This window comes from Bos taurus, chromosome 14, assembly GCF_002263795.3.
Source record: "Bos taurus isolate L1 Dominette 01449 registration number 42190680 breed Hereford chromosome 14, ARS-UCD2.0, whole genome shotgun sequence".
NCBI classification, from domain to species: domain Eukaryota; kingdom Metazoa; phylum Chordata; class Mammalia; order Artiodactyla; family Bovidae; genus Bos; species Bos taurus.
The window spans coordinates 23,051,847-23,070,119 of NC_037341.1; the positions used below are offsets into that span (position 1 = coordinate 23,051,847).

General features: G+C 41.5%; 1 protein-coding gene across 6 annotated transcripts in view; it reads right to left on the reverse strand.

The window, feature by feature from the left end:
- TMEM68 (transmembrane protein 68) overlaps positions 1-18,233 on the reverse strand; it is a 35,802-nt gene extending 17,569 nt beyond the window's left edge. For 4 of the 6 annotated variants that reach the window (XM_010812001.4, XM_005215413.5, XM_025001633.2 and 1 more), the window contains exons 1-2: positions 18,103-18,233; positions 8,359-8,752 (exon numbers count right to left, since the gene is read on the reverse strand). In XM_010812001.4, the coding sequence (XP_010810303.1) occupies positions 8,359-8,683 (325 nt within the window). In that variant the 5' untranslated portion in view covers positions 8,684-8,752; positions 18,103-18,233. 6 annotated transcript variants of the gene reach the window in all.
- Positions 18,234-18,273: the final 40 nt, after the last annotated feature.

Consider the following 18,273-nt stretch of genomic DNA (forward strand, 5'->3'; position numbering starts at 1 on the left):
GTAATATATCAAATAAACTCAACAGAACGGTTTTAAAAATTAAATTTAATGATATTTCAAAATTGTGTTTCTGTACTGTTAACATTTCTTCCCAATTATCTAATTTTAGTTCAAGTAATTCAATTTACTTAGAATCAGTCACTGAAGTTGCCTGAAGTTATCAAAAGGATAGATCATCCCAGCAGACAAACATTCTAAGAAATAAATAAAGAAATACTTCTTTAAGGGATTCTATACAGACTATTCCTTCGCTTCCCCTTTGTTTTCCAGAATAATTTTCTTTTAAAAGAATTGACAATTAATTGAACTGCTTCCATATTACCAAACCACCGGGTTGAAAGCAGAAAAATTCAATTCAGCAGTTCACTATCGACAACTAGAATTTACCATCTTTCCACTAAACCTTAAGCCCCAATATTCAACTGCATTGATCGTGAAGCATGGATGTGGGCATACCGTGCTTTCTGGTCCACTCAGAAAGCACCAGGGGATGGTCACACTGGTCAAACACTGTCAAGGCCTTTCAGACCCCAAAAAGGCCCATCAAGTGATGTCACATTCTTTCCTGTGTCACATGGACCAGGGCGCGTCCCACCTCCACGCTGCCCACGTGACCGCCTCTAATGGAGCACTTCCTGTCACACGTTCATAGAAATGCTGGGGCGCTTTACCTGCTCCTCCCTTGGACTCTCTTTTCTGGTCACCACGTTCCAAGTGTTTACCTCCACTCTCTTAAGTATATCACTCCCTCTCCCCGACGTGGGTTTTGAAGTGCAACCCCGTCTTCTGCCTACAGGACCCGTCCTGGGTAGGGGTGATGGGTTCCAGCACTCAGAGAAAGACATCACTCTCCAAGACGGCTGTTGCCACCATCCATCCCTCCGCTGTTCAGGAAGGGGGCCTGGACATATGCACGTTTGTGTACATTTCCAGTGGTCTGGGTCCCCTTCACCAAGAACAGCCCTTCTCTGTGACGAATGTGGCTCTCTTGTTTTATGCCATGAAATGCATACTTATTTACCTCCCCTACTCTGCGCCTTGATCTTAAGAACTTTTCAGATTCTTCGGTTTCCCCCAGAGCTTCACTCGCAGGGATTTATTTATTATGTAATAAATGAGATAACTGCCTACCACCTTGCTTCCCAGGTGGCCTAGTGGTAAAGAATGCTCCCTTTCAATGCAATAGACACAGGTTCAATCCCTGGGTGGGGAAGATCCCCTGGAGGAAATGGCAACCCACTCCAATATTCTTGCCTGGAGAATCCCATGGACAGAGGAGCCTGGCAGGCTACTGTCCATGGGGTTGAAAAGAGTGGGACACGACTGAAGCGACTGAGCAGGCAAGCATGCACCATAATTTCAGATAAGGCTAATCTCCTAAGAGATGATCCCTTCTAAATATGACACCAAAAACCCGTTTGTAAGGCTGTACACCTACACACTATAGTAAAATGACAATACCATCCTTTTGGGTCTTCCTCAGGAAAGCAAACGGACCTAAAAAGCACACAAAATAAAGGCAAACTCCTGGCTGGGCACAGCATTCAATTGTCTCACAACTTAATTTCAGTCTACCTTTCCAGGTTCATCCTTCCACATAGTTCTCACCCAAGAAGAAGAATGACCCCTCTTTTGGTCCTGAATACATCCTGCATTTTACTCAATACCGGGGTGTCTGAATGTTTGAACACAGGTGGTTTTCCTACTGTGATTGTAATAATGAATCTTAGTTTTTTTCCTGCAACAATGTATCTTGGACATCTACTTGATAAACATATGTAGTGATCTCTTATTGATGATGTTTTAATGGCTATAAAGTATTCCATAATGAATTCCTATCACAGTTCATTGAGCCATTTCCCTATTTAGGGACACTGGACTGTTTCCAGTTTTTCACAAATAATTGCTGCAATGAACATTCATTTATATGCATCCTATACACTGTGGGAGTTTACCACTAGACTGGATACTGAGACAACTGGATAGTAAGGGCAACTGACCATATGAGACACCCATTTTAAATTATAACAGAAGCTACCGAATGGTCCTCCTGACTGGCTGCACTACAGTACTTTCTTAAAGGCGCTGAGCGTCCCTGTCTCCACATTCTTACTCTTTAATGTCAACAAACTAATTTTTGCCAATATTTTGAGTAAAAATGATATCTTAGCATAAGTTTTAATTTGCACTTTCCTAATTACTAGGGGGCTTGTGAATCTGTCATAATTGTTGGCATTTATGTTTGGGTCATTTTCAGATCATATGTTTAGACCATTTAAATTGGATTTTTTTAATTTACTATTACTTTGCCAACAAAAGTCTGTCTAGTCAAGGCTATGGTTTTTCCAGTGGTCATGTATGGATATGAGAGTTGGACTGTAAAGAAAGCTGAGTGCCAAAGAATCGATGCTTGTGAACTGTGGTGTTGGAGAAGACTCTTGAGAGTCCCTTGGCCTGCAAGGAGATCCAACCAGTCCATCCTAAAGGAGATCAGTCCTGGGTGCTCATTGGAAGGACTGAAGCTGAAACTCCAATACTTTGGCCACGTGACACAAAGAACTGACTCACTGGAAAAGACCCTGATGCTGGGAAAGATAGAGGGCAGGAGGAAAAGGGGACGACAGAAGATGAGATGGTTGGATGGCATCATCAACTTGATGGGCTGGGTTTGGGTAGACTCCGGGAGTTGGTGATGGACAGGAAGGCCTGGCGTGCTGTGGTTCACGGGGTCGCAAAGAGTCAGACATGACTGAGCGACTGAACTGAAGTTATGCTGTAAATGACCCACCCTGATCTGCCCCATCTTTTGACACAATTTTTAGTTATTCCCAATAGCTTTTGTTTTGCATCTTCTTTAAGATCTTCCATACTTTAAGGTCATCAAGTATTTTCCTGTCTTTTCATGTTGACCTCAAACACCACTTTTATCACTTACTACATTCATGCTTCTAACTTTTTAATGTTTGATCTACTTGTGATAATCCTTTCCCTGGACCAACACTGTAATTTTAATCATGATAAATGTTGATGCTTTTGATATGATAGGGGAAATGCCCTCTTTTATTTCCAATTTTCCTTGGTTATTCTTCTTTACTCTTCTGTATGAATTTTATTTTATTTATTTATTTATTTTTTTAAAGCCCAGGCCTTCCTAACTTCCCGCCGGGGCGTGTGGGCATGGCCGTCGTGCTCACGGTGGGCGGCGTCCTCCTGTATGAATTTTAGAAGTTGACGAAAAATCAGTTATATTGAATTAGTAAATGAACTGGGAGTATGGGCTGTAGAAGGGACATCTATATTACACCAAGACTTTGTATCCACTTCAACTTTTTTGAATTCCATCTGTAAAGCATATAGTTTCTCCTTAAAGTTCTTACATGTTGTTAGATTTAGTCTCAAACAGAATGTTTTATTTCCATTTTAAAAATGATTATTGGTAGTATATGATTTTGTGTTTAACAAACTTATCAGTACTAGTAAGTGGATTCACTTAGTTCTTTCAGGCCTCTTTTCTCATCTCTTCACTTATTTCCAGGAGCTCCAAGAGAATGTTAAATAGTAGAGGTTGAGAGCATCCTTGTCCTATTTTCTTCTTATGGGAATTGCTTTTACTACTTCTCTAATGTGGACCATTTTTGTTGAATATTTCTGGAACTTTATTAAAGTAATACCTTTAGTCTTCACTAAGTTTTTTTTTTTTATCATAAGTACTGAATTTTATAAAACTACTTTGAGACTGACCTACAAATCTCCCTTTTGTGTTCTCCTTAGTTTCTTTGGCAAAGTTCTGCTATCCTTGTAAAATAAACTGTTTAACTCCACTTTTTCCTACACTCTCACTTTATGAGGGGCATTATCTGTTACTTAAAAGTTTAGCATAACTTGTGGGCTCTCAGCCCTTTGTGAAGAGAGGAGGGTATAGACTTTGATCACTGTTTCAATATTTATTGTATGATTATTGGTCTGCTCTGTTTCTCTCTCCTTCTTGAACCAATTTTGATCATTTTTCTTTTCCTTCAAAAAAAACTATGTACTTAATTTTTAAATATAATGGTGTGAAGTGAAGTGAGGTGAAGTGAAAGTCACTCAGTCATGTCTGACTCTTCACAACCTCATGGACTATACAGTCCACAGAATTCTCCAGGCCAGAATACTGGAGTGGGTAGCCTTTCCCTTCTTCAGGGGATCTTCCCAACCCAGGGATCAAACCCAGGTCTCCCGCATTGCAGGCAGATTCTTCACCAGCTAAGCCACCAGGGAAGCCCAAGAATACTGGAGTGGGTAGCCTATCCCTTCTCCAGCGGATCTTCCCGACCCGGGAATCAAACCAGGATCTCCTGCATTGCAGGTGGATTCTGTGAAATAGTTACTCAGTTATTTCCCCACTCATTCTTCAAAACCTTGTTTAAAAACTACTTCCTCCATGAATAGTGCTTTCACTTTTGTCCCATAGAAACAAGAATGGACACTTATTGAGGGTTCACCTGCCAGGCACCTGTATTGGACCCATAGTAATTATGTCATATGGTCCTCACGGAATTCCTGCACTGATGAGGAAACCCAAGGAAGCAAAACCCACATAACCAACTACTCAAGGTCACACGGTGGTGGGGAGGGGGCCAGGGGAGGGCGGCTGTGTCCTTGCCCCTCACCTCACCTCCTACCAGAGGTGCGTGCAGGCTAACCTGCACCTGAGACTGTCGAATGCTCGTGGCCACCCACTCACTGAGCTGTGCAGTCTCTTTAGTGAGTTACTGTCAGCATTTTCTTTTTAAATAAGAGAGAGCAGGATAGAAAACAGAGCAGATCACATGAAGACAGTCTCTACACACTCGATTAAGTAGATATACCTATGCGTATACACTGGATGGCAGAATGCATTTCTTGCTAGCAACAAGAGTCAAAACTTTGACAGCCTAAAAATGTGCTTTGAAAATACTAGGAATCTTGAACACAGTAGGTGTGTGAAGTTGAACTTAATAATGACCAAGAGGCAAGTAATGTATTTTAGTGCTTTCCAAATTATTGGAGCAAGATGCTCTATAATTATGAGAGCTAACATTTGTTGAATTTTTATTACATAATAGAAATTATTCTAAGTACTTTATATCAAGATCCAATGAATCCTTAAAACAACCCATTTTACAGAAGAGGAAAATGAAGTTCAGGAAAGTTTAGTATCTTGTTTGAAGAGAAAGGTTATTTACATAGCTTTAAAGGAGCTCTTCCAAGACATTTATCAATTAAAAAGTAAAAACTAGCAACTCTCTGGCAGGGAAACCTAGCAGACACCTCCTCAATCAAGTGATCAAAGTCACCATCACCGGTCATAACACGTGTTAACATCAGGCACCTCGGATACAATGTACTGAGAATGCACCATCAGTGAGATTCTGGTCAAAAATGCACAACTTCAAATTAATTATGGAAAACATCATACCTAAATTAAGAGAGTCCACAAAATCACTGAGCAGTACTCTGCAAAAGTGTGAAGGTGATAAAGACGAAAAACCCGTTTTAAATTGGAGAAGATATGACAACTAAATGCAGGATGGGATCCTGGTAAAAGGACTCTGGCAGGGAACCTGGTAAGATTCGAATAATATCTGTAGTTTGGTTGATAATGTTGTACCACTGTTAATATGATAACTGTAGAAACGGTTATATAAGATGCCAACATTAGGGGAAGCTGAGTGAAAAACAGCAGGAACTCTGCACTATTTTTGCAACTTTTCTGTAATTCTAAAATTTTTTTTTAAATGAAGTTTTAAAAAGTCCTAATTGAAAAAAAAAAAAAAAAAAGTCCTAATTGTTGAAAAGGAAGAGGGAGAAACAGCAAAGGAAGCGAGGTCACCTGCCGGAGGTCACCCAGCTGTGACTGGGGAGAGGCTGGTTTGAGCTCCAGCCGGTGGCCCAGGCATCCTTCCCTGTGTGAGACACAGGAGGTGAAAGAAAACTAACCCACCTGAAGGAGAGCGGGAAGGTTCTCTTGAAACCCCAATTTAATTTTCCATGAAAAAACTCTTCTACAATTCTATAAAGCAGTTATCCTTCAATTAAAAAATAAATTTAAATATATATATATGCAAAAAAAAAAAGGAAAAAAAAACTACTGCCTGTGGTTTAACTTGGAGGACCCTTTAAGTGAATTAAATATGTCCATGTTTTTAAAAAATAGTAATAAATGTGAAGTAAAGAAGTCAAAATTGCTATAATTTAAAGGCTGTAAACAACTTGAAGGTAGGGACCTCATTGACAAACTACCTAAAAACGCAGGTATTTAAAAAAATATCAGATTCATGTTCCTTGATGTAGTAGAATCAGAGAATGGTTTGCAAAATGCCAGAGCACTTACATAATATACAGTAGAGGGTAAAATTTAAGTTCAAAACAGGAAACACTGGATAGATTCTTGTATAAAGATACTTATAGTAAACCAATTACAAATAAACAACAGTGTAACAGGTAACTAACTAAATTAGCTATAGGATTTACAGAGTCTTTGGAAAAGACTCTGATGCTGGGAGGGATTGGGGGCAGGAGGAGAAGGGGACGACAGAGGATGAGATGGCTGGTTGGCATCACTGACTCGATGGACGTGAGTCTGAGTGAACTCCGGGAGTTGGTGATGGACAGGGAGGCCTGGCGTGCTGCAATTCATGGGGTCACAAAGAGTCAGACACGACTGAGCGACTGATCTGATCTGATACAGTCATTACCACTCAAGTAAGAAGGCTTGGTGACATGAAGATACTAGTCTGCCACACAAATAAAAAGCAATAAACATACCAGAATTCAGTGGCCTGGCAAATTTTAGGTGACTGTTATTTTCTTCTCCATATTTATTTTTACTTGCCACATTTTCTACAATGAACATTTTTATTAGTTAAAAACTTCTCTGAAGATTCTTTACAAAGCATAAATTAGAACTGATTTCACATCAATACAAAATCTGAATGTGCACACAAATGCCTATTGTGTATGTCACTAAAAGAGTGGAGAAAACCGTTTTTAAAAGCATCACCTATCCCAATAAAATACAATGTTAAATTATCGTAACAGGACATTAAAACAGGGTAGTAATCTATATTTTTACTTCCTCTGAGCCATAGGGGCATATTTAGAAATACATCAGAAAAATAAAGAATAAATACTTCAAAATTATATACTCGCTTACAAAATAAGGTCAACACTTGGAATTTATAGAAATTAAATATCTCCTGAAATATAAATAAATTCAAATTCCTTACTATATGCATTATCCTAAAATACGGGCGGTTACAAGTGGGAGAGGGACATAGACTCCTGAGTCCTATAAACCAGGCCACTGCATTTCTGTCTCACTGCTGTATAGACAATGAACAATAGCCGTCTACACAGACGCAGGCTCTGGTCATGGAATGCGGAGACACCATCCCACGGTGGGTGAAAAGCCACCAGAGAGTGTGAGGGCTGTGCTGACTGGCAAGGGCATTGATATTAGCAGGTACATAGTAAATTCCCTACATCAGTAGCGTGTGTTTCCTGTCTGCATACCCTCTGACCACCACTGCTGGGAGTCCGAGCCCCCAGCCAGGGACAGACCTGCTGCACAGCACAGGTCAGGGACGCACAGGCCGAGACCCGGAAACCAGGGGCTGCGTCCTGGCTCTTCTCCCTGCTGTCCTAGCAGCCTTGGGCAAATGACAACCTTTCTGTTCTTCAGTTTCCTTATGAGAAACATGTAAAATGGAGTTAATACATGGGCTCCATCTACTGTGTTATAAGAACTGATACATGTTAAGCATTGGACACCGGATGGCATGGTCAAGTGCTCAAAAATGACTTGCAGGCATATGTAGATTTAAAGTGACAACACGTTAGCTTAGTAAGTCACACAATGACTTCCGAAATGAGGCAAACAGAAAATGGGTAAATTTTGGTATATAGATTATATTTAATTTTAAAATATTATTACTTAATATTTCATTGTTTAAAAATCTCGACACTGGGAAAGCCAAACTTACTTTGAACAAAATGGGAATAAACACGAAATAATTAAAGCACTTTTAAAACAGTTTTCTATACTATTTTGTCTCTTACTCTTTTAGATGTTAAATATTCATTTTTTAATTTTAGCTTATTGTCATATTCTACACAGCTATATGGTTCTTTGTTTAATGGAAACGAATGTATTTAGAAGAAAACCACTTTAATAAAGACATACATGTGCACCACACATGCAAACAGATAACAGAAAACAATAACTCTTCCCTCCATCATATTTTTCAACATCTCTTCAATCAACCACAGGGACAGTGATGGGGTGTCAGTGCACCCACACCAGCAGGAGCTCAGAGCACAAAGCGATCTGCTTACCATGCCAGACAGCCGCATGTCCGTCCCACAGGGTCGCCACCGTCTTCCTCGCACCATCCCACAGATTATGGGAGTAGGCTTCTTTTAGCACATTCTTCCTCTTATAAATGTGTAAGAAAATTATTGTAAGGTAGAGCAGAAAGATGGTGAAGTAAGGGAGTATTAAAAGGAGGAGTGGTGTGAAAACCCACAAGAGGTAGTTTGCAAAATTCCAGTAGTCTTCCAAGTGCTCCACACCAAACCACGCTTCAAGGACGTGGATTAGACAAGTCATGGAGGACATGGAGTCCTGTCCCACACCAAAACTTTGGTTCTTGTTGGTCATTTTTTTTTAGGTGGAAACAGCAAACGCGGTCTCTTTCTTCATTGTCATGGCAGGTCTTCAACTTAGCCACTGGAAGGGAAAAATAATCCAACGTGATTCTCTTTGCAGCTGAGAGGTTAAATGTTTTGGTCTACATAAAAATATGGTGCAGAGTCATTTCTTAATACCAAAAATGAGTCAGTTGTTAACTCTCAACTTCGTTGAAGATCTACATGTGAAAATGGGTATCCTCTGTCCACTCATGAAGCGTGCTGGGCTTAGCTTCTGAAAATAACTCAAAGCTACAGTTACAAGAGGAAAACAAAGCCAATGAATGAAACTGCAGCTTGATCTGAATAATCTGACTATATCTTAAGTGAATCATACTCAGCATTTGTATCTTAAACTGAGTTATGTTGAGATAACTATTCTTCACAGAAGAAAACATCAATTATCTGATTCAATAAAAGTAACCCAATTCTTTAGGAAATGATGACATATGTTTTCGGGTATTATCTTTTACAAGCAGGTTTATAGAAAAGCTCTCTGTTCCTTTTATGTTATACAATAATAAAAATTTACCAACATAGTTTTTATCTTATATGTCACTAAAATTTCTCTTGTATCTTAAATGACTGAAGAAACAGAGCATACAATTATTTTATGTCACTCCCTAAAGCACTCACTTAACTTACCAGAAATTAGATAAATATTTTGTCCCAAGCTTCAATGTCTGTATTCTGGAAAATACCATATACAAATGGAAGAAATATATGATTTAAAAAAATATAACCATTAATACCTAGAGATAGACTTTCCATAAAATAAATGGCAAGAGACATAAACACAGTGTGTGACAAACATGTTTCCTGCCCTACACCAGTGCATCATAATTCAAATTATACTCATGCTACCAAAGCTTTCAGTGAGGACCCCTAGTACTGTTTTAGCTCTCTATTATAAACGGTTCCTCCGTTCACGGGCTTTCCCGGGCAAGAATTCTGCAGTAGGTTGCCAGTTCCTCCTCCAGGGGATCTTCCTGAACCAGGGATCAACCCACATCCCCGGCATTGCAGGCAGATTCTTTACCACTAAGCCACTTAGGAAGCCCCTGTACTCTAAACACCCCCACGTAAGACGTTTTTTAACTTAGAGTTACAGAAAACTGTGCTTCTTTAGAGAAACAATATGAAGTTAGGATGTATAACAGGCAATGTCTCTTTTTAGTAACTGCTGGATAAGCTTATGGTCAAACATGATATTCGATGACACAACTGTATTAATCCTCATGATTACAATGTCCTAAGTAAGATATCCTTCTTCCATTCCTATGTTATCTGCTTCTGATTCTATTCTTAGAGATATTTTATCATTATTCCATACCATATAACCTTAACGAAAATCATCTCAAATCCTTTGTGGATGAGGTGGGAAAGGAAAAAAATGAAAGAAAGAGACTGAGGGAGAGAGAGACAGATGTATAAAAGAGCAATCACGTGATGTCTTGAAGCCAAGATTGTCTTGCTAATAAACTAGCATGTTGGCAGCACACAGAATCGACTTATTCTTCCAGGGATTGAGGATGTGTCTAATTTCCTGGTAATCCATAGCACTTATCTGTGAGAAATCTGGGCCTGTGGTGGTAAAAGCAGGTGGACACAGCCCACATTGAGCCCACAATCTGTGTTTTATTTACATCACGTTTTAACCAACCCGTCAAAAGAGTCAACCAGAAGAAAATGGCAACCCATTCCAGTATTCTTGCCTGGAGAATTCCACGGACAGAGGAACCTAGCGTGCTACTGTCCATGGGGTCGCAGAGAGTTGGACACAACTGAGTCTAAACATAAACACACCCAGAGTTAAACCACTAAAATTTATCAGTGTTTGAGCATTCAGAGTAAAACAACACAGCAAAACTTACTACTTTTTAAAATAAGAGCTTTCCTCACTAGGGTGGCTATCATCAAAAAAAAAGAAAAAGAGGAAAATAACAAGTGATACTGATGATATCGCAAAATGAGAACCTTTGTACACTGCCAGTGGGAATATAAAATAGTGCAGTCACTGTGGAAATCAGTTTGGCAGTCCTCAAAAAGTTAAACACAGATTTACCACTGGACCCAGTAATTCTTATCCTAAGTATACACCCAAGAGAACTGAAAACATATTCACAGAAAAATCTGCATATAGTTGTTGACAGCAGCATTTAGTCATGAGAGCCAAAAATATGGAAACAACTCAAATGTCCATCAGTTGATGGATAAAAATATGCTATAGCCAGAAAAAAGATTGCTATGCTAAGTCACTTCATTCATGTCCGACTCTGTGCGACCCCATAGACGGCAGCCCACCAGGCTCCCCCATCCCTGGGATTCTCCAGGCAAGAACACTGGAGTGGGTTGCCATTTCCTTCTCCAATGCATGAAAGTGAAAATTGAAAGTGAAGTCGCTCAGTCGTGTCCGACTCTTAGCGACCCCATGGATTGCAGCCTAACAGGCTCCTCCGTCCATGGGATTTTCCAGGCAAGAGCACTGGAGTGGGGTGCCATTGCCTTCTCCAAGAAAAAAGATTACTCAGGCACAAAAAGAAATGAAGTACTAGTTCATACCACAATATAAGTTCATACCACAATATTTCACTTATACAGTATAATAACATTATACTAGGTTAAAAAAAAAAAAAAGTCAGATACTGAAGGCCACATCTTACATGATTTCATTTCTATGAAACACCCAGAACAGGTTAATCCACCCAGACACAAAGGTTAGTGGCTGCCAGGGGCTGGCGGCAGGGCAATGACAAGCAACTGCCAATGGAAACAGAGGTGTCTTTGAGGGACAATAAAAATGTCCTGGAACTGGATGGTAGTGATGGCTGTACGACCTTGTGAATATACTAAAGACGACTGAGTGGCACATTTTTAAAATGGTGAATATTATGATGAATTATATCTCAACAGAGAGAGCTTTTGAATATTGTTAATACACTAAAATTTATGATAGCCTCTCTAATATGTTAAAAGCTTTTCCCAGGCCTGAAAACCAATCATTTTGGTGAGCTGACCCTTACTGTTTAATAGAACTGTCCCAGTAATCTAGTCTCATTTCCAATTTTTAATAGGATTCTAAAATCTCGTGATTTTAAAACCTTTAGTGCCTCCCTCCACCCAAACTGGTAATAGAACTCTACTCTTACCCTGGCCACATTCTGACCTATTACACATGCTTCACACACACAGAAGAGGGGAGAGGGTCAGTCCACAGGTAGACTCCTGGGGACAGAGGCTTCGAGGGCCCATCACAAGATCCGGCCACCCGGTAACTGCACCCCACGCACCTCCACAAATGGCCAACCCTTCGACTTAAAATATTCCAGAACAGAAAACTCAAAAGGTGCCCGTTCCACCTTCAAAGGTCTGCGTTTGTGCTCAGTCATGTCCAACTGTTTGTGACCCCGTGAACTGCAGCTCACCAGGCTCTTCTGTTCATGGGATTCTCCAGGCAAGAATACTGGAGTGGGTTGCCATTTCCTACTCTAGGGGATATTCCTGACTCAGGCATTGAACTGAACCTGTGTCTCCTACATCTCTTGCATTAGCAGGCAGATTCTTTACCACTGTGTCACCTGTTTGAACAAAGACCTGAGGACGTGAGGAAGCAAACCATGTGCGCCTTTGGAAGAGAATTCCTGACTGAAAGAATGGTAAGCACAAGCGATGTGCACTTTGGGGTGGAGTGAGGAGCAGAAAAGCAGGCAGGCGGAGGAAGAGGGGTGGGGTGGGCGGTTGGAAACAGGGAGCACTGTAGAATTTTGTGGGCTAACTTTTACCTAAGTGAGAGGGAAAAGGTGTCAGAAGGATGAGATTCCCAACTTCAGTTCTCAATGATGCTATGTCGAGAATACGCTGCACAGGGGGCAACAGGAAGTTACTGCGGTCACCAAGGTGAGTCATGAAGGTGGCAGGACAAGCATGCAGAGGGAAGGCTATAAGAGACGGTAAACTTCTGGATATATTTTGAGGATAAAGCCAATAGGATGCACTGGTGAATGAATGTAGAACGTGAATAAGAGGAGAAGTCTGGATGGCCACATGTTTTCAGGCAACATGGGTGGGGACACGGCAGGGTTCGCCCCTTATTGTGGAACCCAAGACAAGTTACATAACATCTCTCTGCCTCAGTCTCTCCATCTACAAATGAGGATAACAGTATCAACCGAATAAGACTGTCCTGAAGTCCAAGATGGCAGAGGAGAAGAACGTGCACTCATCTTCTCATTCTTCAGTGCAAAGAAATAGAGGAAAAGAATAGAGTGGGAAAGACTAGAGATCGCTTTAAGAAAATTAGAGATACCAAGGGAACATTTCATGCAAAGATGGGCTCAATAAAGAACAGAAACGGTATGGACCTAACAGAAGCAGAAGATATTAAGAAGAGGTGGCAAGAATACACAGAACTATACAAAAAAATATCTTAATGACCCAGATAACCACGATGGTGTGATCACACTCAGGTAGAGCCAGATATCCTGGAATGCAAAGTCAACTGGGCCTTAGGAAGCATCACTATGAACAAAGCTAGTGGAAGTGATGGAATTCCAGCTAAGCTATTTCAAATCCTGAAGGATGATACTGTGAAAGTGCTGCACTCAATATGCTAGCAAATTTGGGAAACTCAGCAGTGGCCACATGCCTGGAAAAGGTCAGTTTTCATTCCAATCCCAAAGAAAAGCAATGCCAAAGAATGTTCAAACTAGAGCACAATTGCAGTCATCTCACAAAATAATGCTCAAAATTCTCCACGCTAGGCTTCAACAGTATGTGAACAGAGAACTTCCAGATGTTCAAGCTAGACTTAGAAAAGGCAGAGGAAACAGAAACCAAATTTCCAACATCCACTGGACCAAGAGAGTGCCAGAAAAAATCTACTTCTGCTTATTTTGACTATGCCAAAGCCTTTGACTGTGTGGATCACAACAAACTGTGGAAAATTCTTCAAGAGAGGGGAATACCAGACCACCTTACCTGCCTCCAGAGAAATCTGTATGCAAATCAAAAAGCAATAGTTAGAGCCCGACATGGAACAACAGACTGGTTCCAAATCAAGGCTATATATTTGTCACCCTACTTATTTAACTTATATGCAGAGTACATCATGCAAAATGCAGGGCTAGATGAATCACAAGCTGGAATCAAAATTGCCAGGAGAAATATCAATAACCTCAGATATGCAGATGACACCACCCTTATGGCAGAAAGCAAAGAGGAAGCCTCTTGATGAAAGTGAAAGAGGAGAGTGGAAAAGTTAGCTTAAAACTCAATATTCATGGGAACCGGTTCCATCACTTCATGGCAAATATATGGGGAAACAATGGAAACAGGAACAGACTTTATTTTCTTGGGCTCCAAAATCACTGCAGATGGTGACTACAACAATGAAATTAAAAGACTCTTGCTCCTTGGAAGAAAAGCTATTACAAACCTAGAGAGCAGAGACATTACTTTGTGACAAAGGTCCATCTAGTCAAACCTATGGTTTTCCCAGTAGTCATGTATAGATGTGAGAGTGGGACCATAAAGAAAGCTGACCGCTGAAGAATTGATTCTTTCAAATTGTGATGTTGGAGAAGATTCTTGAGAGTCCCTTGGACTGCAAAGAGATCCAACCAGTCAATCCTAAAGGAAATCAGTCCTGAATATTAATTGGAAGGACTGATGCTCCAATATTTTGGCCACCTGATAAGAAAAAGTGACTCATTGGAAAAGACCCCGATGCTGGGAAAGATTGAAGGCAGGAGGAGAAGGGGACGACAGAGGATGAGATGGTTGGATGGCATCACTGACTCAATGGACATAAGTTTGACCAAGATCCGGGAGTTGGCGATGAATAGGGAAGCCTGGCATGCTGCAGTCTGTGGGGTCCAAAGAGTCAGACATGACTGAGCGACTGAACTGAACTGAACTGAATAAGACTGTTGTGAACAAAGCTTAGAAGAGTGCCTTCCACCAGAAAAGCACTAAACAAGCATGACTATAATCAGTTTGCTTGTAAAAAGAGGGAGCTGCTGGAAGAACAGGTTTAGGCATCCCAGGAAATCCTGGCCATTAGGAATTCAGGTTTGAACACGTCCAGGTTGTACTGGACATCCAAGTGAAGATGTTCAACAGGCAGCTGGACACAGCAGAGTTTCACAGGAAGGTCAGGGCTAGAGTAATACATTTGGGAGTCAACAATATATAGACCAGTATTGAGAACTGGAAAACTAAAGAATATTCCTCTAGGGAATGAACATAAAATAAAAAAGCTTCCATGACTGAGCCTTGGGGCCCTCAACATTTTAGAAGCTGGGAAGCCAATGAGCAACTAATATCCTCCTTCCAGGAGCGACATCATGGACATCAGAATAAGAAAGGAGGAGTCCTCAATGATGCTGGGAGGTCTAGTAAGATGAGGAATGATAAGTGATCCTTGGATTTCACAACACAGAGGCACTGGCCAGCCCTGTTAGAACAGTTTTGATTCAGTGGGGGATAAAAGGTGAAGTAAGTTTAAGAAAGAGTGGGAGGGAATGAACTGGAGAGGAATGCTGTTGCGTAAAGGCACAGAAAAACAGGTTGGTGGGGAATGTGGGTCAAGTTTGTTGTTGTCTCACCATGAATCAAACTACTGCAGTTTTTAATACCAATGATGATGTGTCAATGGGTGAACGAGAAACGGATGATCAAGAGAGAAGATAACTGCTGGGACCTGGGCCAGAGGGGATAGAATACAGCGTACAAGAAAGAGGATGGCACGAAGAAGACTTACATCACTGACTATGAATTCATGTATTCAATAGCCATCAAGCAAGTATGTAGTTTGTGCTGGGCACTATTCTAAACACAGGAATGTATCAGTAAACAAAATAGATGGTTATATGAGAAAACATATGCAAAAGTACTTAGGATAATATGCCCAGGACATGTTAGTCACCTAAGCAATGCTGGCTAACTAAATACAGGTAGAGGTGAATTTGTTCATCCAAATCTTTAACAAAAATATGGACCAAGATAGAGTTCTTTCGCGAGAGAACTAACCAAGGAATTTAAATAACAAGCTTTTGAGCTGATAGAATACTCGTAAGAAAATGAGAAAATAGCTTTAGATCTCAATGAATACCACCTCTTAATTGTGCAGAAAAGTTAAAAACAGAAAGCCAAGTAGACTTACCCAGTTACTAAACTAATTCAGTGAAAAACTGAGTCAAAATTAAAACCCAGTCCTCCTACTTTCTACTTTGATTTTCATTACACTTTTTAAGTCTCACTCCCTCTCTGACACAAAGGCTAAAAATATTAACACTGTAATTTCTCTTTCCTCTACTTCTGCCTGGCCCTTTGCCCCCTCCAATTTGCCACAGACTATACATGACTCCCTACCACTTTATTTTCATCCAATAAAAACTATCCCTGTTTAAAAGATGTTTTGGAGGAGATTTATTTTAGTTACCAAGATTCCAGAGTATTTCCTAAGCCCCACCCCCAAAAAAAACTCTCCAATGACACACAGTTCTATGTATCATATACTTTCCCATCTGGAATTCATGTAACTTGTGAGGAAAAGCTGCCAAGTTGAAATATCAGCATGTCGATGTTGCTGATGAGGAACATTTACAGTAACTGACTTTGTAGATGTTAAAATGAGAATATTTCAAAAACCAGTAAAACAGAGGGCTATTTTGTTTTCTATAAAACCTTCAGGAAATAAATCTATTCTTCTTTTTTTCAATCATTACCAGTATTTTCATCACCATGGATGGTAGCAGATTCATTTCTTATTTTTAGTATAGGAGCCAAATTGCAGATATGTTGAAAATGCCAGTTACAAGAAATACTCACTGAAACACTAATTAATTTTCCCTTTTTCTTTTTGTGTATTTCATAATGGTTTAACAGGGCTCTCACACTGTTTCAGTGAATAAGCATTCTACTTCAAACCATCAATAGAGCAGAAGTTTGGTTATCTAATATTTCAGTTATGCTATCTGGCAAAATCAACCATCTTATCTTTTGGCTTTCAAGCTTCAGACTCTTTAAGTTCTGGCCGAATTCCCTTTCAAGATGTATTTCTTTTTCAATCCTAGAATGTCCCTCGATTCCTAGTTAAAATCTTCCACTCTGTTTGATAATTGATGTTCTACCCTTATTTTTTTAACTGCCCCAAATGTTACACATCCATACTAGTGTATCTGTAATTGTGCAGCACTCTTATCTTCTTGAGTCACTAACATGAGTAAGAAAGCAGTAAGGAGGCATGGCATGAATTAGAGCAAACTCCGGTAGATAATGGAGGACAGAGGTGCCCGACATTCTGCAACCATGGGGTCGCAAAGAGGCGGACTCAACTGAACCACAACAAACGATCAGGGAATAAACACTTCATTTGAATATTCAACTTCTACTTCCACCGACCAGTAAAAGCAGCCAGAACATGAGGGGCCATTCTAAACCTCTGGATTTCATTCCAGCTCTTACTTATTCTGGGCTTTCCTGGTGGCTCAGTGATAAAGAATCCGCTTACCAACGCAGGAGACCCAAGAGAAGGGGGGTCGATACCTGGGTTGGGAAGATCCCCTGGAGTAGGAAGGAATACCAAACCAACTTCAGGGCCCACAGCACAAACCAAGTCCTAAGTGCTCCACAAGCTTCAAGTATGAACGTGCCTGGGCGATCTCAACCAATGCCAAGCATTGCTTTTTTCAAATTCAGCAGAGCTGATCCAGTTTTCCACATCCTGGTTTGGACATACGTATCTTTAAGTACTGATCAGCAGTCCTGTCTTACAGGCTGCAAAATTCGGAGACCGAGACAGTGCCAGGCGCCTCCAGAGTAGGTACCCACCCAGACTATTAACAGCTCTGGTGAGAAGTCTGATGCTCATGGTTCTCTTCCATCTTCCCAACCGCCCTACGAAGCAGGTGCTACTCATCACTCCTATTTACAGACTCTTACAGACAGGTTCGGGGGGTCAAGTGGCCCGCCCTGGTCACGAAGGTGGTATGAAGGGCATCGACCAGGACTCCCTCCGAGCCGGACGCGGCCCCCTCCCCAACATCACACAAAGGGGTGCCACTAGCATCCCCATCAGAGCGGCCCCGGAGGCAGGCAGGGAGCGGAGACACCTCGCCCCCAACCCAAGCGGAGGCCACACCCGCCGAACCCGCGTTGGGGAGTGGCGGGGGGAGATGCAGGCCAAGGTGAACCGGCTCGTTGTCACCCAGGCAGGGCCTCCCCTGCCGGCCACTCCGGGGCCCGAGCCGAACCCCGAGTCCAGGGGGAGCCTGGGGACTCCGCGGGGCCCCGTAAGACCAGACGCACAGCCTTGGAGGCGCGGCCCGGGAGACTGGCCCGGGGCCGAGGAGCGCAGAGTTCGAGGAAGCCCAGACGTGGACGACGCACCTAGAGCGAAAAGCAGAGGCGGCTCGGCTCGCCCTCACCCTGGAGCAGCGGCGGGAGCTCCTCAATGGCTCACCCAGGGAAGCGGAGACTCGAGCAGCCGTTCTTCCCGAGCGACGCGGGAGGGAAAAGCCAAGCGCCGGCTGCATCCCGGACAGTGTTTTGTGCTACACC